This window comes from Conger conger, chromosome 2 (genome assembly GCF_963514075.1).
Source record: "Conger conger chromosome 2, fConCon1.1, whole genome shotgun sequence".
NCBI classification, from domain to species: Eukaryota; Metazoa; Chordata; class Actinopteri; order Anguilliformes; family Congridae; genus Conger; species Conger conger.
The window spans coordinates 23,051,054-23,076,406 of NC_083761.1; the positions used below are offsets into that span (position 1 = coordinate 23,051,054).

Consider the following 25,353-nt stretch of genomic DNA (forward strand, 5'->3'; position numbering starts at 1 on the left):
ATACTAAGTTACTGTGTTATTAAGATGGCATCTACCTTTGCATAGCAAGACTGACCTATTGACATGAGGAGTATGATCAACGCATATATATTTTGTATTAAATTGTATTGGCATATTTCAAGTGGTCAGAGGCAATCTAATGTTTTGTATATACATTACATTTTAAATTTGATATGACATACTGGATGATGATTGGTGGTGATTGGTGGTGGGTGGGAGAGTGCCCCTCCTCGCATCAGTGACTGCACGCCCCTGCTTTTTGGTTTGGAAGTTTGCATCTAGCAAAAAAAATGCTTTTGAAGGTGTGATCTACATTCTAATTTGAAGCGTAATAATTTAAAGTTGAGCTTCATTTGCTGATGACTTTGCTGATTTTTTCGATGAAAAGGTCACAGACATCCGCAGATCCTTTACAACCACCGCCCCCCTCACTGTGCCCTTCCCCCCTCTAGGCCCATCCCTTCCTTTTCCACTTTCTCCCCCCTTACAGACTCTGATGTTTCTCAACTCCTGCTCTCCCACCGCCCTACAACCTGTGCCCTTGACCCTATCCCCTCTTCTCTTCTCCAGACTATCACATCTGACATTCTTCCATTTGTCACCTCCCTTGTCAACTCCTCCCTGTCTTCTGGCTGTTTTCCAGCATCCTCCAAGAGGGCCCACATCACTCCGCTGCTAAAAAAGCCTACTCTGGATCCCTCCAGAACTACCGCCCGGTATCTCTTCTTCCTTTTCTTTCTAAAACCATAGAACAAGCCACTTCTAGTCAACTTTCTTCTTTCTTTTCGAACAACAACCTGCTAGACCCCCATCAGTCTGGCTTCAGATCGGCCCCTTGCCACAGGAGTTCCCAGGGCACAGTCCTAGGCCCGCTTCTTTTTTCTCTTTACACTCGTTCCCTTGGCCCTGTGATCACTGCACATGGGCTATCCTACCACTGCTATGCGGATGATACCCAACTCTTCATCTCGTTCCCACCATCTGATACACAGGTTTCAGCCTGTATCTCTGCTTGCCTGAGTGACATCCAGACAACCACCATCTAAAGCTCAACCCAGGTAAGACTGAAATGATATTCATCCCTGCTAATACCTCTCCCCATCTGGATCTCTCCATTTCCCTCGGGGATACCACACTTATGCCATCACCCGATTAAAACCAAAGAACACTTAAATCACATGATTAAATGCATTACCAGAGTGATTATATAATATAAATAAGAATAAAACACATTTTTTCTGGAATTCTGCTTTTGCTGTTCTTGGGTCATGAGCTAAAAACTGTAATTTACATGTTTAACCATGCTGTATTTTTGTGAAACATTTTTAGAAATGTTCTCTGTCTCCAAAAAGTAGGTTATCCGATGGCCAGTCCTCCTTTTGTAACTGTCATTGGTTTGAGAGTGAGCAGGGGGGCACTGCACTAGCACAAATAAATAAAAAGGAAAAAAGGAACAGAGACAGAGGGAGTGTGCGAAAAAGAGAGATGGAGAGAGAGAGAGCGTGATGATGAGAAAGTATGATTAAAATGTGTTTTATGTCTACTACTGATGTGCATGTGTGAGAGAGAATGCTAGTGTGCATGAGAGTGAGTGATTTCTACAGCTGTTTCTGGTTTTGTATCACTGCTGTCAAGAGTTTTGGCCATCATCTTTCCCCCAGGTTTTTATTTTCTGAAAAACTTTTATAAACACCAAAATCTATCACATTCTCTGACTTAATGTTTCTAGAATGAACTTGAAATTAAACTCACAATAAAATTCACATAAATACTCTGCATAGCATTATAACATTATTATGTAATATGTTTTTTTTCATCTATGTACATTAGTACTGTGTCTACTTTGGCGTAGGCCCCAGTCAGTCACATATATACTCCCCTTTACTTTGGGGTTAAACAGGAGGTTGGAAAAAATCATGAAATTGTTTTTACATTTCCATACATTACATTGTTTATTTGCCTGTTGTCGCGAGCAGATCTCTTTATCGAGAGCAACTTACACAGCTCTTTGCCTACCAACCCTGTTCACAGCCGGATAGATATGCAGAAGTTATTCAAGGTTAAGTACCTTGCTGAAAGTTAAAACAGCAGTAGAATCTGCTTGTTAAGAAAACATTTGTGGAAAATGTATGTTATTACATCACGGCTGTTTGATAACAGACACATACATGTTTATGAAGGCTGATGACGTTTTTGACACCTCTAGGTTCTTTGAGAAACACACAGTAAAATATTCAGTCTACTATTATAGTGCATATGTGGTCTGTATTAGACTCATATAAACTAGAGCTGAATTAACACTCAATGTTTTAAGGTGCAGTTTTAGAATTTGGATAAATGGTAAATGGCAAATGGCAGGCATTTATATAGCGCCTTTATCCAATGCACTGTACAATTGATGCTTCTCCATTCACCCATTCATACACACACTCACACACCGACGGCGATTGGCTGCCATGCAAGGCCCCGACCAGCTCGTCAAGAGCATTTTGGGGGTTAGGTGTCTTGCTCAGGGATCGAACCGGCAACCCTCCGACTGCCAGACGACTGCTCTTACTGCCTGAGCCAGTGACGCCCCTGAGCTCCACACCCTATAAAGGGGAGTATGGTCCACCACACTATGGAGAAACTCAATTTTGGCCTCTTCTATTCACTGTCTCTTGAACATAGGTGAGAGGAGGAATGAAGATCACCTGCTAAATTGAGAGATTTGCCTTTTGAGTCAACTCCTCCGTCACCACCTCGATCCGATACAATGCCTGCATTACTGCAGCTGCTGCATCTGGCAGCCAATCTCCCAATCCCTTTTACCCTTATTCGTGAATAAGCCCCAGAGATACTGAACTCCTCCAGCTGTGACAGTTGTTGAGATGTTGACCCTCATCCAAACCACATCACACTTCGCAGCAAATCTTTCTAATGGTCAATGATTGGTCACAGTATGATGAGGCCAAAAGCACATATACTCATCAGTCAAGATGCACCCTAGGCACCCCATCAATCCTTGGCAGTCCGTCGCCCACCTTGAATAAGCTTGGCTTAAGGCTAAGAATGCAAACACAGCTCTCGCTGTGAGTGGCTCACATTAGTGACCCTGGCACCCCACACTGCCACAGTACCTCTCAGAAGATACCCCAGGATATAAATCCAAAAAATGCATGTAGATAAGTTTCACTAATTTCCATGCCATGTGAATATCTGTGAGAGGGTAAAAGCTGTTCCCAAACCTGGATGACACTTGACTATTGGTCAGGACCTCCTTTCCAGTATTTTGACTTAAGCTTTCCCAGGGAGGAGCATGATTCCCAATAATTGGAGCACACCCTTCAGGCTCCTTTCTTAAAAATGGAACATTGCAACATTGAAGATTTCTGGCAGCTATAACAGGCTGACAACATCCATAGACTTCAGCATTTTGGGATGGATCCCATCCACCCCTGGTGCTCTGTGTGAGGAGCTCTCCAGCCACCCTAGTGACTTCTGCCACAGAGTTAGGCTCTGATTCCCAAGACTGTTCCATCTCTGCCATCCTGAAAATAATTAATGTGATGGATTCAGAAGTTGCAAGTGCTCCTTCCACCTTCTGACAATATCCCCAGTTGAAGTTAGAATTTCACTGCTTTCTCCATCTCATCAGGCGTACGCCCCTGCTAGTGTCTACCAAGGCAAATAAGTCTTGCCCAGAACAGAGTTAGCAGGACCCATCCTGGAGCCAGACCTGAGGGTGGTCTCTCCAGGTGTGTGCCTGGTGTACAGGCATCCCACATAACTTAATCCTAAAGCACTACATGGGAGTACTGTTTGGGGCCACCATCGCAAGTTTGAAGGTCAGGGTTGGGTGCAATGCCCATTGCACAAGACCGTGAGTGGGGTGAGCCCAGGCATTGTTTGCTCGGGTGGTAGAAACTGACTCTTGTCATGCAGATATTACCTCACGGATGGATAAGGCACCAGAGCTGGTGCTTGAGGTTGAGAGGTACCGACTAGATATACTGTGCTCTCCAAAAGTATTTTTAGGTGAGCAAAAGTACGTAAATGGTAAATGGTTTGCATTTATATAGCGCCTTTATCCAAAGTGCTGTACAATTAATGCTTCTCATTCACCCATTCATACACACACACACTCACACACCAACGGCAATTGGCTGCCATGCAAGGCTCTGACCTGCTCGTCAGGAGCATTTGGGGGTTAGGTGTCTTGCTCAGGGACACTTCGACACAGCCCGGGCAGGGGATCGAACCGGCAACCCTCCGACTGCCAGATGATAGCCGATACTTAATATTTGGTAGCATATCCCTTGCTTGCAATAACTGCATCAAGCCTGCGACCCATTAACATCAGCAAACTGTTGCATTATTCTTTTGTGATGCTTTTCTAGGCTTTTACTGCAGCATGCAAGCTGACAGCATGACCTGTCATGTAGTGAGGGTTTGCAAAAGCCTCAGTTCTCAGTAATAGTGAGGTCAACGATCACCCCAGAGGACTGAGGATTAACTGCACGTGCTTGGAGAAACCAGCCGTCAGAGAGGTTGATCACATGATCGGCCTTGGCTCACCTTGGCACTCTGAGCTGCATACAGTATGGGAGCAGGCATGCAGTGTGAGCTCAAAGCCAGAGGTGTGTTCAAGATCGAAAACATTAGCAAACGTATGTGCACATATTCAAACTTTTTTCTGTCTGCCACAAACGTTAGCTAACGTTAAAGAAATGGCTGCCAATGGGGAGGACGTGGAGACAACAAAAGTAAACAATTATTTTGCTGTTATAATACACTTTAATTAATGTAATATTTGTTACCTTACCATGACAAAAAAAATCACAGATAAGCAATAAATCAGCTAACTGGCATTGTTAAACTAAATGGAATGTTCGTTTTAAATCGTTCAACAGTAACTGTTTGCTGCAAACATAGTTACCCATGAATGTTTACTGTCTTGAACACACCTCTGGTCTCATGATAGCCCAACGCCTGTAGGCCACACCACATGGTCTTGCTACTACACAACTTAGGCATGTCAGCACCTCTAAGTCAAACCTCAAAGCTAAACGCCACCCACCCTCAACCAACCACATAACTTTTCATGCTTGCTCATCCTCAGTCCTTTAACTGCTCACCAAAAGAGTATCTGTCCACTGCTCTTCAGCTCAATGACCCCCTACCGCCACATTGACATCTCCAGTTTCCCCTCCACCAACCACAACCCAGGCTTTCACTTTGTGGCTCTCTCGGTTTCAGCTCCTCTGTCTCCCCATGACAAGCTTTGAGTTTTGAAACATTTTTCCAATTGTAAGATATGTTTTTCCATACAATGGTTTTATTAGGAAATGGTGGCTATTTAGATTTAACAGGGACTTATGATTCAGAAAACCGTACTGCTACTACTACTATGTATAAAAAGGAGTTATGTGAAAAATAATAGTCATCATAAACAAAAAATACACATATAAAACCTTTATTTATGAAACAACATAATTTCCACCCATGGAGAGCACATACAAATGTCAGTTTTGTTTGTTTTGAAAATGTAAATTTTATCAGAATACAAATGGTTTTTGAAAAAGGTAAAACAAATATCATGCAATGTCGATAATATGAATAGTAAAAATATACAATGATAGTGCTTGAGAAAAAGATCCTCACGTTTGATTTCTTGAATAATATTGGTGATATTAAGCTTAGCTACATTTTTTTTTTTAAGTTGCTGTCATTTGACATACATTACTTTTGATACGGCGTAGGGTACAGGGTATACCCAAAGTTATCTTTTTCCCCAAATTTGGAGTACTGTCTTTTCCCAGATACCCTTCATGCCCATGGATATTTTCCTTGATCATCACACCCAATTTAATTTTCCCAATGATATCCTTAATACTCTTCAAAGTCCAGAATGAATAATACTCAGATTACACCCCCAGTGCATACATTGCATGGGGACTTTGGTATACACTCATGGACTGAAAGAACTGCACATGCTGGGTTCTTATTAATGTAACAGAAAGTTATTTCGAATATGCTGTACACCCTAAAAACGAAAAAACTAAAAATTTCAAAATACAAATGTAGCTTTTCTGTGATCTATTTTAGGAAAAACTGTAGAAATATATTTTCAAAATTGAAATCAAAATGCAAAAATCCAAGGAGAAAAAACTTTATTTTATAGATAACCATTCAGTGTATTTCAATTGTGAAATTTTGTCTCTGTAAACAAATAAATAATTATTTACAATCTTTGGCAAAAAACTAAAACAAAACAAACAAAATGCTAACTCAGAATGGAAAGAAAACAAATAATTTACAGAAGAATTTATAATACAATCTGAATATAAACATCTTCATCTCCCAGGAATAAAACAGGTTTTAATCACTTCTATTTAATCAATTCTATAATCCCTTGAAAAAATGGGATTACCTTAAACAAACCAAAAAGACAACTAGGACAAAAAAGCAACACTTTAATGGTCAGAATTCAATAAGCCAGAAAACCATGTGGTAACGATTAAAAGCCCTTGTGCAATTAAGCTGGAATGTTTCAGTTCAGTGACAATGCAGAATACACCCAATGAAACAGAACTATCCTTGTGTGATATTCTTGTGATTAGATCACGTGACATGCACCCCTAATATCCCCTACATTACTTTGTAATGAAGTCAACATGTGCATATGAACAAAATAATCATGTGAATAATAAAAAATGTCATTAAGTAATACTTGGAAAAAACTTTGGAGAAAACATATGTGGTCTTATAACAAAAAAACCTATGAATGTAAAATTCATAATTTGTCCCAGGACAAATTTGTTTGTATGGTGTACTTGCTTTAAGTTAATGGCATCCACATGAGGAAATAAGATTGATTGGTTTGCCCCACCTCTGTCTCAAGTTGTAAAATCTTATTTTCCCCTCAAAACCCCTCCCTAAAAACCCCACCTCTTCAACTGGCAGGTAAGGCAGGCATTCGCCCTGAGAACTCTGTGGGTGGAGCTGCATTTCATTGGCTGATGAGTTGGGGAAGGAGTAAAGTAACCAGGACTAACATGGTGTGGCTGATTTTGAGTCACCCTGCATCACTGGCATAGATGGACTGACCTCCAATTGACTTAACATTTTTGTGGCAAATGTTTGGGGTATAGGAATATGGTCGGGGAAAACTGATCAGGGACCTGTGCTTAGAGACACTAACCCATCCAGAGCAGTCTCCAAATAGAGCTCAGTTATCTACAAAAAAGAAAAAAAGGGACAGGATCAGCAACACAGTATAGTACAAAACTTTCATTGCATCGCATGCATAGGGTACACCAGTTCAAAACCCTCAATTAAAACCAATTAAAACTAATTAGAATGAAATTACCCTTCTGCAATGAAAGTTGAAAAAAATGTATTTGAATTCTTCATAGCAGGTTACCATCAGTAATTGAATGACATTTCAGGTGGTTTTATCCTGTGATTTTTAATAACTACTAAATTATTGAGTACTTGAATTGATTCACATGTAGAATGACGGTTGCTACAGATTCTAAATGATTAACTTAAAAATGGGATGACAGTTATTTGTTATTTGTATTTTGTGGTATATAAAGAGACTCTTGTTGTGAATTTGTGACAGTGTTATGTTTTTTTTGCATTGCATCTCTAATGAATGCATTAGACAATGGGATTGAGACTGGAGGGATTGAGCAGTATTTGTAAATTAGAAGTACACTTCTAAAGAAAACAAAGAAAAATGAATCATAAATTCAAGGGAAGAAAATGTAACTGAAGCTAAGATGTAAGGCAGAGGTCTCAAACTGCTTTACTTGATTCCAATTACTCATTCATCTATATGCACTGAACGGCTGTATATAAAAATAGAAGCTGTTATTTATTTTTAATATAAGCAGTTATTTATTCAGTTGTTGTTCGAGACCACTGGACTAAGGTGTAAAAAATCGCGGAATAAGTGAGGCTCATGGTTCTTCGGAGTTTGACTCATTTCTGGCGGGGTGTGGTGACCGGATTGGAACTCACCCCTGCACTCGTATTTCAGGTCGGAGAAGTAAACCCGCTCCTGTGAGAACACAAACAGCCCTAGCCTTCCGCCCGCAAATGTCTTGTCGTACACGGGGCCTGAGTCGGCCATAATTTGCTTCCCCTCATAAACAACCACCCTGGAACAAAGAGAGAGAGAGAAGGTGGCTCATCCAGATGTGCTCTATTCGATTTCTCAAACAAGGGCACCTATTTTAGATGGCACAGGCATTGCGATATCACAAGATCGTGCACCTGATGAAGCCAGTCTTGGGTCTGTGAATCAGGTGCCATCTGTATGCGGTGTAGTCCTTCCAGCCGATGTTCTTGGGGTCATGCCAGAGGGTGCGGACCTTGATGCGTCGCAAACAAGAAAAATTGTTAATAACACTATGAGGACCCCCCCTCCACTCACCCAAAATTAGACACAAGCCACAATTAGAAACACAATCTCAGACTCAGTTTTCAGTGTTCAGTGCATTCCCTCAGACTCAAAGCTAACTTTGGCTGGAAAAAATTTAAATATTTGTGACCTTGGTAACAGGCAATAAAGGCACTCCTGCATTGGAAAGAAAACAAACAAATGATTGCGCTAGTCGGCTCACTGACTGAGCGCAGAGCCCAGTTTGCGACTGTCTATGATATCAAAACCTGACATTTAAATTATCAATTAAGTGTTTTATTTGGTACAAAGATTGTATTTTGGTACAAATTGTGGTACACAGTTTGTACAGGATTTTCATTTCTGTACATTTAGTGGTTGTTAATATTTTAAATAACAATGTCAATATGACCTTTCACAATATCTGCACTTTTCAATCAGGAAAGGACAGAAGGCTAGCACTATTCCTCAGACTGGTCTGAAATCAGCTTGCGAGAGCACCGGCTCACCTGCTGCTTAGTGTTGCCCGTGTGCCACAGGGCATTGCGGAGGTATTCGCCGGTGCCTGTGGTGGAGTTGACCACTTTGAGGGAGACGCCGGAGATGCCGAAAGCCTTGGAAGGTTTCTCTTCCCAGTAGGTCTGAGTGATCTGCTTCCACATCACCACGTAGAACCTACGGCTGGACTGGTACCCAAACACGAAGCCCGCGTAGTCGTCGTCCCGGTCCGTGTTCACGTAAAACGTCCCGCTGAAGTCCACTGCGTTGAATTCGTCGAAACCTGGGAGTTTTTGGGGAAGGATAGAAGACAGTTGAGACTAGACAAGGGCCACATTTAATCAAACGTTCTTTTGCAAACTCAATTTGGCACTGATTACCTGGCTTTTTGACATGAACAAACAATGTTTTCTGAATATCCCCTGGTTTGCGCTTGGGTCTCCTGAACGGTAATTTGTGAGATCCCTTGTCAACTGTCATAAGCATATCTTTATAACACTCCTTTTCTTACTTTGCATTACGTTCAATGACTGGAAAGCATATTTATTCGGAGAGTATTTTTATGAGGTCTCTTGAGAAGTCTCGAGGTCCCTGGACACCATTTTGGGAGACCCAGCTCGTACACATTTCAGTACTGCTCACTCACCAACTGCAATTCCTGGGTCCGAGTTGGCAGTCTGCAGCAGCTCCTTGCCTTGGTGGCGCACAACCCAATTGGGGTCGATCTGTGTCGTTCCCTTGGGGTCAAGATGCACCATTTGGAACTTTCGGAAGTCGGTGACGCTGATTTCGTTGTTCTCCGGACAGACGTCAAAAATGTCAGGGATGCTGTCATTGTCAAAGTCGTCCTGGCAGGCGTCACCCCGGCCGTCTCCTGAGGAGGGGTTCAGAGTGTCAGGAAAAATTTATTCTGGGCCCTAGAAGCACTGGTGTGGATTAGATACCAGACTTTAGGATGCACCAAAGCAGTGCCTTGTTAGGACGAGCCACCCTTCAGACCACAGGTAGTGTTTTTTATGTTGAAAGCAGATGTTATGTTCAAATGTTCGATTGATCTTGCCTATTGCAACTGAGCCAACCAAGAGGGCCAGAATGCAGGGTTTGCACTTTTTGAGAGTATTTCATAGGTTCCACCAGACAAACTGTAGAACAATACTTGAATCCAAAACAATTATGGTACGTATTTGACCCAGGTCTGGGTCAAACTCAACATAAAGTTATACCTGGGGTTGACTGGGTGGCTCCTCCTCACAAGGCACTGTTACCTGCCATTTCGGGAACACTGAAGTGTGATGGATGCACTCACCCATGAGCCTGTAACTATTTAGCAAAATACCTGATTACAGCAGTGCTAGCATCAACTAGAGGAAAAGGGAATCTCACCCTGATGGTACTACGAGGGCATGAACAGGAGCTAGGCAGCGCTGGTATACAGTAGCAGTAGCCTGAGAACTCCAGCTAGCAATATCTAAGCTAAGGAGCACAGCTTGCTCACATGAGAAGCACCTTAACTGACTGAATGACTTGGCAGGCCACTTCACATACTGTTCTCAAACGTGAGAACAACGACAAGCGTGCTTCCAACTGCAATCTCTGGCATGTAATTCAGTGCTGAACAACAATAAATCACAATGGTTTATTAAGGTATGTGTCTACTTCTTTAGAGAAAACGCTGCTTCACCCAAAATGACTGGGAGCCTGTGGCTCAAAACACAGACGAGTTTAATCGCAAACAGATTATCTTAGTCTGCCTGCAAGTCCTGCCAACCAAAAAGTGAGTGTACTGGCAAAGACCATTTGCGTGATCCAGGTGGTGGCCGGATTCAGGCCGCCATAGATGCAGCTTCATGAAAAACGTGAACACTGGCTTTGGATAGAGCTACTATAAAAATTAAACCCCAAAGTCTTTTTGTGCAGCTGAATAAATTGACTATCATAAGTGATGCCATATGCCACAAAGCCTTGTTCATCTTCAAGCAGGGATACTAAAATCTGGCCCCCAAGGTCAGTAGTACTGCAGGTTCTCTTCTGCCTGAAGTTCAATAATGTCACTGAATCCAGAGATTATACTAACTTGTTGCATCAGGTTTAAAACAGTCCCTGATTAGCCCCTTATGGGCAGATGCAACCTGCATGTTACAGACAGATGCGACGGCAGCGTTGTATTTGAACATATGACTGTTTTACAAGACACAACCGTTTTTGCATTGCGATTCCTAGGCCTTTCTATGGGTTTTCTATAGGGTGCCTTAGTCCATAATGGGTTTAAGAGAAAGAATGAAAACCATACGATTTGAGTATCCCTGGCTGAGAGGAATCTTCCAGAAATAAAATGTATTTAAATGTAATCGAAAAGCTGTCTCCGCTTCTACTGTTCTACATGACAGGTTTGCTGGATGACACAGCTACTAAATGATTGCCTGATGGTTTGTGGAATGTACTGTAGGTTAGAGGTCTGAACCCCCCCCCCCACCCAACAAAGTATATTATCTGCCAAACTGTTTATCTGTTGCACATCAAAGTCACACATGCCCCACAACATACAAAAATGAAATTCCAAATGCAAGATATCCATCTCAATAGACATCTCATGAGTCCAGCCCAAATGACTGCATTTCGAACTGGCGAAAACCACATGTTTCTCACCAGTACATGTTCTCCAATTCTTGAAACCTCTGTTCCATGTCCTGTAATGTTATTTGTCACATCTGATACGAGTACAACCTGCAGCACTGAAAATGAACTTAAATTTTGGTTGCACGGCCGGTGACTGCTTCGGCAGGCAGGTTTGTAACTAGCATTAATTGTGATTAGTGTGAAACAGTGCCATAGCACAGTGCTCACTGTTAGAGTCCAGCTGGTCTTCATTGGGAACCAGCCTGCAGTTGTCCCGGTCGTCTGGTATCCCGTCATTGTCGTCGTCATGGTCGCAGGCGTCGCCTTTGCCGTCCTTGTCGTGGTCAGCCTGGTTGGCGTTGGGGATGTACGGGCAGTTGTCCATGTTGTTCTGGTGGCCGTCCTCGTCGATGTCCTGGTTATCGTCACACCGGTCTCCCACAAGGTCGTTGTCTTTGTCGGCCTATCGGGCAAGGGGCTTGGGGTCACGTCAAAAGGCCCCCGCAATTCAACAGTGCCTTGCAATTCTCTTGGAGATCATTGACACACTTAAAGCATCACAGCTCTGCTGTTATGACCCGTTTTATGCTTTTATTTCTCTGTATAGGTGCCGCATGCATTTGACCTGTTATATGTTTTTGAAAAGCGACGATGAGTGTGAGAAAGGTGCCATATACACTCAGTGTATGCGTTTCTGTCACCTTCCTGTCAGCTTCGACCAGTCTGGCCCTCCTTCTCTGATCACTCTCATTAACAACATGCTTTTGCACACAGACCTACTACTCACTGAATGAGACTGTTGTGTGTAAAAATCCCAGGAGATTAGCAGTTACTCAAACCACCCTCTCTGGCACAAACAATAATTCCACAAAACAAAATCACTTAGATCACATTTATTCCACATTCACACATTTGGTCTGAAAAACATCTGAACCTCTTGACCATGTCTGCATGCTTTTATACATTTAGTTGTTTCTACATGTTTGGGTGATTAGATATTTGCATTAACAAGCTGGTGTACAGGTCTACCTAATAAAGTGATCACTGTATATAAAACATTATATTATTATTATTACATCTAAACTGCTTCAAAAATTACCTGGTCTGTGTTGTGGACGAGGGGGCAGTTGTCACACTGATCACCAACACCATCTAAATCAGTGTCCTTCTGGTCAGTATTGTAAACGTAGGGGCAGTTGTCCCGTTCATTCAGGATTTCTGGAGATAATAAACACACACATACAAATTCTTTATTTTGACCTTATTTATGTCAGACTTTCTACCTTCTCAATATCCCAATGTCCAGAATAAATACATTTTCCCATTGATACAAATACCTCATATGAGTTTTAACTAAGTGATACATAAAGCAATGCTTTAGCTCACATAAAGACAGACATGTGCACGAGCACACACACACACACACACACACGCACACGCACACGCACACGCACACGCACACGCACACGCACACGCACACGCAGGACTAAATGCAGGACTGTGCTTCCTTTCCTTCCTTTCAGCCCTTTAGGAAAGTGATCATCCATCAAAGAGACAGTGGCAGAATGTGAGTGTGTTTGGACAAGTACTGACTGGGAGGCAGACAGTATATGAGCAGTGTATGTCCCCATCCAAATGGGGTGGCCTGTAGCGTAGTGGTTAAGGTAAATGACTGGGACATGCAAGGTTGGCGGTTCGATCCCCAGTGTAGCCACAATAAGATCCGCACAGCCGTTGGGCCCTTGAGCAAGGCCCTTAACCCTGCATTGCCCCAGGGGAGCGCTGTCTCCTGCTTAGTCTAATCAACTGTACGTCACTCTGGATAAGAGCCTCTACCAAATGCCGTAAAATACCAAAAATCACTGTTGGGTCCTTTCAAACACAATTTGTTTTACTGTCAATATAAATGTCATCATCAATGGTAATCACAAATCACTACATTCTAAAACCTGTGTCCTGTCTTTTTTTCTCAGACCTCACAAAACATCTAAAAATGAGTATTTCACATCAATATTATTTGCAATTAGGAGGCAAGCAATAATAATTTTGCAAACTGTGAATGTAAACGGATTACTGTCAGCGGCTGACGTACCATCGCCGTCGATATCGATAGCGCAAGCATCTCCCTCTCCGTTGTTGTCTGTGTCTATCTGGGTGGGGTTGTGCTCGTATGGGCAGTTGTCACATTGGTCACCAACATCATCTTTATCATAATCAAACTGCCGTGGGTTGTACTCCAAGGGGCAGTTATCCTGAAGAAAGCACAAGGAGAGAAACCTAATCGATCTTTTCCAAAATGTGGCCGCCATGCGTTTCACTGGCATCGGTGGGTGAGCCTTTGAGCCGACTTGGAAAGGATTTCTGGGGTCACATCTATGGCTGAAGACCACAGTAACAACAAGGGAGGGGTAAAACCAAAAGTGAAACGGATTTTGCATTAATCACATGTTTTGATCCTAGTGCAATGGTGGTTGACCTCACCCGGTCGTCCAAAATGTCGTCATTGTCGTCGTCGTTATCACAGGCATCTCCTTGGCCGTCATTGTCGAAGTCTTCCTGCCCTGAGTTAGGCAGTTTAGGGCAGTTGTCCTGCAACAAGAACAAATTAAATGTAACTGTTCATTAATGAGTAATCTATCACAGATGAGACATCATCTTTCACCTCCCTCTCATTTGTGAAGCCCTGATACCATTTCATCATCCATGGGGGAGCACGCTCCCTGACAGTCTGCAATGTTGAATTTCAGTTATAAAATAATCCACACCAGAGCAATGTTGCCCAGGATTTGCAAGCAGGCAGGGACACTGCCACGCGGGAACAGAAACATATTTAAGCCAGCATTGTTACCTTCTAAATAAAGCTTCGGACTTGTCTGCTTTGGTAACACTACCGGGACAGCATTTCCTAGCATGCCAAGGTCGTATCATCACTGCTCTGAGACTGAAGCGAGTTCCTCTCCAGTTAAAATATTTGAACCTTTATTCTTGTTTACACCCTTCATTAGTAGGATCATTCACTCGTTGGATTGATTATCTCCAGCCATTCGCTCATTTGTTAGAAGCTCTAATACAAGGTTGTGGTGTTGATGTATGGGCTTTCAGTTTCTGGCTAGGTATGGTATTCTCTCAGCATGGTATTCACAAGCTGTTTTCCATAAGAAAATCAGAGTTTGACCTATTGAGTGCTCATGGTCACCCCACACCTCTCTGTCAGTGTGATTTAAGGCTGATTGACTGACACAGTGGTTTTGGCCAGGGGGGTTGGAGGCATGACCTCTGCATTCCTCTGTTTTTTCCAAATGAGCACACCTATGCTGGTTCGGACTGAAATAGGGATTCTTAAAGGTACACTAGGTAAGATTTTTGTCTTAAAACATTGTTACAAGACCATTGTGAATCCCTTCCTATTATTGAAAAAGGCTCACAGACATGTTGACTCACAATCTGCCTATGTTTATAGTCCTTAAATTATGGTTTCAAAGTGTACCTTTGTCAGGCCGTCACTCTGTAACATTGTACAGCTGTCCAACAATTCAAGCTCATTGGATGAAAATTAGTTCTAACTGCCACAGCCAATCAATAAGCTTTTATTGCTTATTATCCAAGCGAAGACTGCATATCTAGTTATAAAACAGTATCAGTTCACTATCGGTAGCAACAAGCAAATTAGCTTGACAAATTTACAAATATCCACTTATGATAAAATATAGGCAATACAAACATAGTAGCGATGCATAGTGCACAAGCATTGTGCCTCAGGTGGATATTTGTAAATTTGGGAATTCGGGATTTGTAAATGTTGGTAATAGCTAATTTGCTTGTTGTTACTGATAGCGAACTGGTATTGTTTTATAACTAGTTAAGCAATAGTATACAGAGTTTCAGTGACCGCTTGGAAAGTCACATCAGAACTGTAGGACTGCCCCATTGTTGCGATGTCCTTCATCAATTCGGACAGTCAGTCCCAAACGGCATTTTCCCTCCCTGCAGTCTGTCAGCTTAGTCACCTACGGCGGCCGGGGAACGTCCCCGCGATATAGACACATTCTCCAGTCTATGCTGAGCAGTAATACCTCCTGGCCTAAGGGGGGCGCTGTCTGACAGTGGCGGTCATTACATTATTACATTACAAGGCATTTAACAGACGCTTTTATCCAGAGCGACGTACAACGAAGTGCAGATCAAACACAAGTCCAAGTGCAAAGAGGACCTGAAAGGACAGTACTGTTCCGGGTCCTAGCGTAACCATACAGATATAATCGGAACCCTTGAAGAATACATCAACTTCCAAATTAGCATACCACAGTTGGCAGCTAGAATACCCTGAGTACAACAATACAATAGCTAATACAAAAAACAACAAACAGTACCTTCTTGCAGTGATAAGTGGCATTGGCACCGCAGACCAGGTCCTGGTTGGGCCAGCCGTCCAGGTCGAAGTCTTCGCCGCAGACAATGCCGTCTCCGGCGTAGCCGATGCGACACTGGCACCTGTACATGGGGTCGCTGAAGTGGCTGATGTAGATGCACTCGGCGTACTTGTGGCAGCTGTGCGTCTTATCCTTGCAAGGATTTTGTGGCTCGCACACCTGGGGGGGACGGGGAGTGTAGGGACGATGGGTAATAAAGAGAGAGAGAGTGTGAAGTGTGAGAGGTTGAGCGTGAAGCATATGTAAGATTGGAAAGAGTGAGGGATGAAAGGAAAAGAGAGGGAAAGATAGATGGGGATGGAGGTGAAAGTGAAAAGAAAAAGGGAAGGACAGAGACGAAAGAGAAGGGAAATGGCATGATGCTGTAACGTAATACATTACATTAATGCCATTTGGCAGACGCTCTTATCCAGCGCGACATCCAGTTGGTTAGACTGAGCAGGAGCAATGTGGGGTTAAGGGCCCAACGGCTAAGCAGATCTTATTGTGGCTACACCGGAGATTGAACCACCGACCTTGCGGGTCCCAGTCACATACCTTAACCACTACGCAATAAAGCAATCCAAACGTCTAAATCTATGGCAGCTCATATTCCTGACTAATTCATAACTAATTCAAAATCTACACCCTAAATCTATACCCTGATTTTAATTTAATTAGCCCGGCTTTAATTTATTTAATTTTATTACAAATTATTATTATTTCTTCACATTTATGTAGTGTGGTTCAAGAGCCAATCTGCTGCCTCAGTGATGTACAATGAGAAGAAAAACTGTTATCGATGGAAACGGTCTGCTTCAGGCTAGTTGGCGTCGTGATGGCATCACTTTCAGGAGGGGGAAGGCCTCAGGCTTGAGCATTCCACAGGTTTCACAGCTTTTGAGAGTCTTTAAATCATGCTCTGCCAGCTTCAGAAATGAGTTCCAAAATAACTGAAAATGCCTTCCAATCCCCCAACCCCCTATCTCTCCAAAGTACGCCCTAAAACATGTTGTGAATATCTTTTTATCCTGGGCCAAATATTTTGGCTGGCATTTTAGATTTTTTTTTTCATCAACATTTTTCCTTCAATCTAAACTTGAAGAAGGAAAGGAGGACGGGGTGGGTTGAGGTCACGAAGGGGGGTGTAGCCATGTGACACACAAAACATCTCATCTCATGGTTTTACTGAAACCACCTTTGCCACCCCCACCTCAAAGTGCTACAGGACTGGAGATACCGGGCTACTGCTGTGCCTCTCAAGCAATACAAACAAAAAAAAATATGATACATTTAGGTAAGCCTGTGAGCAACACATGTCTCTGCAGGCTGGATTCCAGACGAAGAGATAAATTATGGAGAAAGGCATAATATGTCAGTCAAGAAAATCATAAAATCAGGCAACGCAGAACCAGGGTCAAGCTGACAAGGGAAGTGAATGTGTCCAAGGAGAAAACAGAGCAGTGACATTGTAACTGGATTCCTCCCTGTATGATGTCATCGTCTTCCCACTCAAAAGGGTGAGCCCACAGCCTACTGACACCTTCTAGATCCTTCTGAAGAGATGTTATGTAGAGGCCCTAACACATTAAAAGCCATTAAAAGATCACAGATTACTTCAAAAAAAGAAAAAATACTAAGGTGTTAGCCCCAGCGTGCTGGTCACATGGCCATACGACTCTTTTGATCATCATCTCAGGCCACCTGATCATTCCCGACACAAATGTTAGCACTTAATTCCCACTTTGATTCCCAAGGCCCCAACTGGCCTTGGGAATATGATAAAATTATGTTTTACTTTAATGGTTGTCACATGTAATATTATTATTATTATTATTATTATTATTATATTAATCCAATGAATATTCTAATAGGGCAATATGTTATAATTTAAGGGGTATGTGAGGTATCTTATGTGAAGTATACAGTATATACTTGTGTAATTCTCCACAGAAAACGTAGCATCCAGACAAGTTTCCTCACCTGCTTACTCTTCTTGGCTGCCTCTACTCCCATTCCATAAGGCTGGATCCCTTTGTACCGGGGCGGGCAGGGCAGGCAGTGGAAGCCAGGGTTAGTGTTGACGCACTGATGGACTCCACCCACCTTGTGGCACAAGTCAGAGACCATATCACACTGTGGGGGAGGGGGTGGGGCAGAGAAGGAGAGAGAGATGGGGAAAGGAGAGTTTTATAATTCCATTATAATTATAATTTTTACTCTTTGAAGATAATTGAAGATAATTTAGAGAGAGAGAGAGAGAGTGGTGAGTTTTGTAATAAATCATGACTTTCATAGGCTCCATCTCTCTCTGTATTTGGTAGCAGTTACAGGGCAGTGATTAAACTCTGTCATTTTTGGTTCGGGATTGTTGTGTAATTAACACGGAATGTACACAGCTACGCTCGTTATCCATAATAATCATGCTGTCTGCACCAGCTGCTGGTCGCATGCTTCTGTATTCACAAACAGGCTGCGTTTGAAACCGCATACTACCATACTGCTCATACTAAATTGCAGGTTGACTTTCACTGAAATGTAGTATGCGTAGTAGTATGCTAAGTTTGGGATTTCGAACACAGCCACAGTTTCGTGTTGGTTTGGTCTTTGGCTCGAGACCGTCCCCTTTACCTCGTTCACATCCTCACAGTGGGTGCCGTTACCACGGTAACCCATGGGACATGACCCGCATGCCCATGACCCATTGGTATCGGTGCTGCACTCCACACCAGCGAAGCATGGGTTCGAGAGACAGCCATCTGTTAAAGGATAAACACACCCTGGGTATAACTTATTTACCTCTAAATGTGTTTGTATACCTACTTTATAGTGAAACATTTTAATGCTTGCTATTATTTCAATATAATTTGACCTTAAAAAATGGTAGAAGGTATGTTCTGCTGCATAGAAAGTTTGTAAACTTCTCTGCGTGTTTTGTTAGATTGTAAAAGCTTCCCCATAATGCAATATTTGTATTATATTTCTCACTTTGGCTGAGCTAAAATCACTTCTCAACAACAGGAAAAACATATCAATTTTAGGATCCTGTTATATAGATCACAATACATTGCATTACAGATGTTTAACAGGCACTGTTATCCAGTGCGATGTACAATGAAGTGTAAATCAAACCCAGGGACAAGTGCGTTGAGGACCCTAGAGGAAAGTACAGTTCCGAGTCCTAGCATGATCACATAGATACAAATTGAACCCTTGAAGAGTTCATCAACTTAGAAACTAGCATACCATGATTGGCAGCTACAATACCCCAAGTACTACAATAACTATACATAATTGCAAATATAATCCATGGCATACACAAGGCTAATCATGGAAGTGAGGTAGGGAGGGAAAGGTGCAGCCATTCAGTCTTCAGTCTGTACCTCAATATGGTCAAAGACTTTGGCTGTTCTTACATCCATAGGAAAATAATGGGACATAATATTCATTCATTCATTATCCTAACCCGCTTATCCTAAACAGGGTCGCAGGGGGGCTGGAGCCTATCCCAGTATACATTGGGCGAAAGGCAGGAATACACCCTGGACAGGTCACCAGTCCATCGCAGGGCACACACACCTTTCACTCACACACTCATACCCACAGGAAATTTAGACTCTCCAATCAGCCTAACCTGCATGTCTTTGGACTGTGGGAGGAAACCGGAGTACCCGGAAGAAACCCACGCAAACACGGGGAGAACATGCAAACTCCACGCAGAGAGGCCCCGGCCGACTGGGAGGACACAATATGTGATCACTAACTCACTGACTCTTGATTGGTTTAAAAAAGACTGTGATTGACTGCATCATTTCTTCACCCATGATAGAGTTTGTGAAGCCCACGTCTAGTGCTTTGGTGTAAAATGCTCCAGAAAACTGTGAAGCTGCTTCATAGGTCTATTTCAGACAGTCCCCTTGGCGGGCACGGAAGGGATGGAGGTGGGGTGTGGAGCAAGGATGCGGCTCTCACCGACAGGGCAGTCCTCTTTGTTGCAGATATCGTTGTCGGTGGATTCCCCCCGGCACTTCCTACCCCCGTGCTGAGGCTTGGGGCTGTTGCACACCCGGCTTCGACCCATCAGACCTCCACCGCAAGTCGCCGAGCAGGTCGCCCACGGTGACCAGGGCCCCCAGCTGCCATCGACTGAGCGCAAACAGACAGGAAATGCGACAAACGTGTCACAAACCGCCAGGCTGCCAGCAGAGGTCTGGTGTTGAAAGGACACTTGGCTTGAAACGGAGGGTTTCCGGTTAAAATTCTGCATTGTTTGCTGACTGCACTTTTCGGCAGGGCTCCATATAAAAAATTTCCCAACCGCATAATTGGTCAAGGTGTAAATCGCTAAAATATCTCAAATGTAGTGCAGTCTGAAAGTATTTGGACAGCAACACTTTTTTGTTATATTGGCTATATACAGCTGGACAAGAAACAGCTAATTGTACAATAACTTTTGGTCTGCTAAAATGGGGAGACGTATGTATAAAAAGGGCCTACATAGATGACCTGATATGGATGTAAAGAATACGGTCCCCTCAAAGTATTGGAACAGCAAGGCCAATTCCTTTGTTTTTGCAATACACTGAATACATTTGGCTTTGAGATAAAAAATAATTCTGAATTTCAGCTTTTTTTCCCTGGTATTTACACTTTACATGATGTGTTAAAATACTTAGAACATAGCACCTTTGGTATCAGATCACCCATTTTTTTGTATTTAAGTAAATTAAAATAAATAAATAATAATAATAATTATGATTAGTAGTAGTAGTTGTTTTCTATAGTAACTTTACATTGTAACCTTACATTGTGGCAGAATACTGGAAGCAATACTATGGATATGGATAAGCAATACCATTTATACTTGCATGTTACACAGTTACTTCTGGATTTTTAAGGATATGTGCAAAAAGAAACAAGAAATCAATAACTGTGAATTGATTTAACTGTTAAAACACGCACCAAGACATCAATCCTGTACTTCTCTAATAAAGGGAACATCCTGACAGTACTCATCCACCTCCTTAAGTTTGCTCAATTTCTTTAATATTTTCCCTACAGAGGCCTACAGAGATTTTCCCACAGCCCGACTGATTCCTGAAAGGGGGCTTGCAATCAGACTGCACTATCGGCGTCTCTGATGTCGATTTCAAATAGAACTGATGATTTCTCAGCGGAAACTCCCTCCTTTCATTTTTCGCTGCCGAACGTCCGCCCTCTCAGCTGTGGTCTGGAGAGTTCTGGAAAAAATGACCTCACCAGAGCACATGCACATTCTCACAAGCGTTTTCGTTTTGGCTCAGAATCAGACCATGAATTTTTGGAGAATGTTTTCTTTTGGGGGTGGTGGTGGTGATGGGGGTGATTTTTGTGGATGTGTTATCAGGTCTTCTCTATTGTGCCAAATGTGTTCGGAGAGAGCGCAGAGCAAAGGTTTGTCCACTCAGGGACACCGTACTCACTGGGACAGGGCTCTGCCTCGCAGCGCTGGGTATCTCTTCCATTGCCGTCGCAGTCCTTGCCCCCCCTCTGTGGCATGGGGGCGTTGCAGTGCCGGATTCGGGTGATCTGCCCCTCGCCGCACGTCACCGAGCATGATGACCATGGAGACCACAAGCTCCACCCGCCGTCTTGACGAACTGAGACAGTCGGGCAGACGGAGGGCCATCAATGTCAAGCAGACAGATAAAGGCAGACAAAGACTCTAATGTGAAGCAGACAAGGACAGACGATGTCTAGCGAACAGAAAGACAGACAAACGTAAATGTGAAACAAAGACAGACAAAGACAGACAAACACAGCATCACGCAGACAGAAAGCAAAAACACATAGACAAACAAAGGCAGGCAGAGTGTAATTTGGGCAGACCCAACAAACAGAAAGACAGAAAGCAGTGTTATAGTCATTTGATACACATGCTTGTGCAGTAAGTTCACATATTTGGGACAGAGAGAACTCATTTTGACTACGGGTCTGGTCTGGTTGTTACATTATAATTCAAACGCGAGGAGCTTTGCCTTGGCTGTAATGTAGGTCAACCGCACCCTCATTGATCCATTTAATACTCCACACAACCGAATGTGGGTTTCCCCGTGTGAACACATACCCATATTTCAAATGTGCCCTTTGATCTGTCATGATATAATATGTTGTATCATAACAATTTCTGCAAGCTTGTATATAGAGCCATAAGGCACAAACACACCCATACACACATGTTTTCTAGATGTTCTTCTGCCTTTTTTGTAAGGTCTTCACTGTTTTCCCTCCCAGAGTGAGTTATTCATCCAATTTACAACGACTGGTGATAATTATATGTCCAATTTAACAATGTCATTAATCTAGGTAGGCCTTCTGGGCCACAGGCCCTAGCAGTTTATTTCTAACCTCTGAGGAAGAAGTCGGCAATTCTGAACTAATGGGAGGGGAGGGGGTTCCACTGTAGCCTATAAAAAGCCTACAGTACAGTGTTAGTACTTAACTGGTGTAAACTAGTGTGAGATTTTTATAAGAATGCTACTGAGTGTCTACGGAGTACAGTGCTTCTTGCCTTTGTACATCTCAGAAGAACAATAATTCAGTGATGTGGCGATGCCACTGCTGCATGTCATAATTATCTGACTACTTTTCCCAGAGTACACCTCCGGGAAAGGACCGGCCTGTTTGTATCCGGAAAGATCCGGATTCAGGAGTGGTCACAGGGAAGGAAGTGATGTGGCGGGGACTCACCACGGCTGTCGCACTTTCCCAGGCTGCACCTGCGGGTCTGGATGGAGGGACCCGCGCAGGGGTTGCTGGTGTCGTCGCAGGACCGCCCTCTCTGCTGAGTGCCGGTACCGCAGGTGACCGTGCACTCGGTCCACTCCGACCAGGGGGACCAGCCATCCTCGCTGTCCTTCACTGACCGCGCGCCGGGCCACGGACAGAAACGCGGGCACGAGAAGAAATGCCGATGTCCACACATGGGCACAGACGCAGAGACATGAAGACACAGACACATACGCAAGTTAGAAAGGGGAAGGGGCACAAAAAAATCCCGAGATTACTTTAACTAATCTTGGGACTTAGACTTTAAACTTTTCCCTCTGTACACTGTCATTACTCCCAGGGTGACTTTAGACCAAAGGTCTCCAACCCTGGTGCTGGAGAACTACTGGGTCTGCTTGTTTTTGTTTTCACTCAAAATCACTACCCTGTTGAGACCCAAGTAACCAGGTGTGGTGAGTTAGCTGTGTAATCAACTGATCTAATTGGCTAATTCAAGGAGCACTGTCACGCTTGTTTCAGTTGAGATTCTTTTGATTAAATGCTTAAATTCTGTGTGTAGGCCTTTTTAAAATCACCGTCAGTGTAGCTGTTTCCTAAATATTTCCTAAACACGTCCAGTGAACGCAGAGACTGGTTTATGGGAGACCATGTGATCGCCTAGATGGGTGGCCGCTCATAAACCTCTCTGTGTTCATGGGTGGAGTCTGAGCTCCCGTTATCCTCCGGGAAACACAGAACAAGTTTTTGGATTTTTCGGCTATACCGATGGTGATTTAAAAAAGGCCTACACACATAATTTAAGCATTTAATCAAAATAATCTCAACTGAAACAAGCGTGGCAGTGTTCCTTTAAGTACAGAGTAACAAAAACTGCCAGATGGCTGGCTGGAACCCCAGGACCAAGACTTGTAACCTTGCAGTTACTGTGACCAGTTATTTCTGTCTTGGAAATGATACTGTATAATGCCAAATGTTTTTACATGTTTTTACATTAACATTTAGCATATTTACACAGCTGGAAATTTTACCACAGAAACTGGACTGAGGGCAAGGACCTTTATTCTTTACTAAAAGAATAACGAAATTCCATAGTCTAGTAATCTGACCCATCTTCAACAACATATTTACATTTCTCACCTCATGTCTAATGCATAAATAAGAGGGGAAAAAATAAGGAAGGAAGGAAAGAATGTTTGTTGGGTCTTAATCTTAATCTGAAGCAGGAAGATCATTGCTAATGTTCAACCCACCATGACCACTTCAGCGCAGGGCTAAACCCAGTACTTCCCAGTAATATGCAAATGATAGAAGGACATAAAAAAGTGTGGTTAACCCTTAAGAATGCATTTACTGCAAAACTGCTTCCTACTATATCTCAAGAAACAGGGAGGTCATGAATCCCACTTCCGACGGCTTTTGAAAAGATTGTATCTGAAAAAGAAATTACGCTCTGTATTTGAAGAAGAACTCAGTGAAAGACCTCTCAGACCACTCAGTGATGTCTTTGTTTGTAAAGCTTTAGTTTGCTTTAGGTCCTAAAGCATCACAGAAGGCTGATGCATAATGATGGACAATTATGAGAAGCATACGGGCAGGTGAGAAAGACTTCAAACAGATTCAGATAAAAGTTCATAAGGATACAGACAGGCCAAAACATGGGTGGTTCATGGTCTAAACCAGGTCAAAGGAGGGACGAAGGAGAGTTTAAAACAGGCCAAAAAGCAGACACTGAATAAAGACTAAAACAGACCAAAACACATGTGCATAAGGATATGTCAAAAGATGGGTGACTAAGGACCTAAAACAGGCTTAGAGATTGGTGAATGACATGAAACAGGAAAAAAGAAGGGAGAATTAGAATCTGAAACAGGGTAAAAGATGGGAAAACAATGAGGTGAATACTCACAGAGGCATACAGGGCAGCATTCCCCATCGATGAAGGACGGACTGGCGCAAGCCACAGCAGGACAGGTTATCTGGCGACACACCACCTTCGCCTCCTGCGAGAGAACAACATTTTCATTAGCCCACCCAGGAGGTATGGCGCAGCGCTAATTGTAGCCATGACGCCGACCTCATGCCCAGTATTACCTGACACGTGCACTTAGTGCAGCTGTCCACGATCCACTCCTCCTTGTCCTCAAACAGACGGCCATCTTGCCAGCACATTTGCTGTTCCTTGGGGTTCTTCATCTTGGACAGAAGCTCGCGCATGACATTATTCTCCTCCGTCTGAGAGAGCGCGCACACACACACACACACACACACACACACACACACACGTACGTGCACATTACATTACCTTACATATCCAAAGCGACTTACAGTTGATTAGACTAAGCGGAAGACAACCCGCCCCTGGAGCCATGCAGGGTTAAGGGCCTTGCTCAAGGGCCCAATGGTGGTGTGGATCTTATTATGGCTACACCGGGAAGTTATGTACCTTAACCACTAAGCTACAGCTGCCCCTACGCACACACGCGCACACGCACCACAACAATCAATCAATACTGTAGTTTTACTGTGGCTCTTGGGCGCTGATAATGCTGCATTACATTACATTAATGGCATTTGGCAAAAGCTCCTATACAGTTGATTAGACTAAGCAGGAGACAACCCTCCCCTGGAGCAATGCAGGGTTAAGGGCCTTGCTCAAGGGCCCAACGGCCGTGC

The 25,353-nt window shown here is 43.2% G+C and overlaps 1 protein-coding gene across 1 annotated transcript in view; it reads right to left on the reverse strand.

Moving 5' to 3' along the window:
- Positions 1-5,439: 5,439 nt before the first annotated feature.
- The window catches only part of LOC133121827 (thrombospondin-2-like), a 28,623-nt gene continuing 8,709 nt past the window's right edge, over positions 5,440-25,353 (reverse strand). The window contains exons 6-22 of the mRNA XM_061231329.1: positions 24,772-24,912; positions 24,587-24,680; positions 22,642-22,812; positions 21,375-21,551; positions 19,885-20,058; positions 18,544-18,671; positions 17,896-18,048; positions 15,874-16,092; positions 13,985-14,092; positions 13,596-13,755; positions 12,603-12,721; positions 11,732-11,966; positions 9,534-9,761; positions 8,899-9,170; positions 8,263-8,360; positions 8,008-8,147; positions 5,440-7,218 (exon numbers count right to left, since the gene is read on the reverse strand). Coding sequence (XP_061087313.1) covers positions 7,211-7,218; positions 8,008-8,147; positions 8,263-8,360; positions 8,899-9,170; positions 9,534-9,761; positions 11,732-11,966; positions 12,603-12,721; positions 13,596-13,755; positions 13,985-14,092; positions 15,874-16,092; positions 17,896-18,048; positions 18,544-18,671; positions 19,885-20,058; positions 21,375-21,551; positions 22,642-22,812; positions 24,587-24,680; positions 24,772-24,912 — 2,625 coding nt within the window. The 3' untranslated portion in view covers positions 5,440-7,210. The remainder of the gene's footprint in view (positions 7,219-8,007; positions 8,148-8,262; positions 8,361-8,898; positions 9,171-9,533; positions 9,762-11,731; positions 11,967-12,602; positions 12,722-13,595; positions 13,756-13,984; positions 14,093-15,873; positions 16,093-17,895; positions 18,049-18,543; positions 18,672-19,884; positions 20,059-21,374; positions 21,552-22,641; positions 22,813-24,586; positions 24,681-24,771; positions 24,913-25,353) is intronic.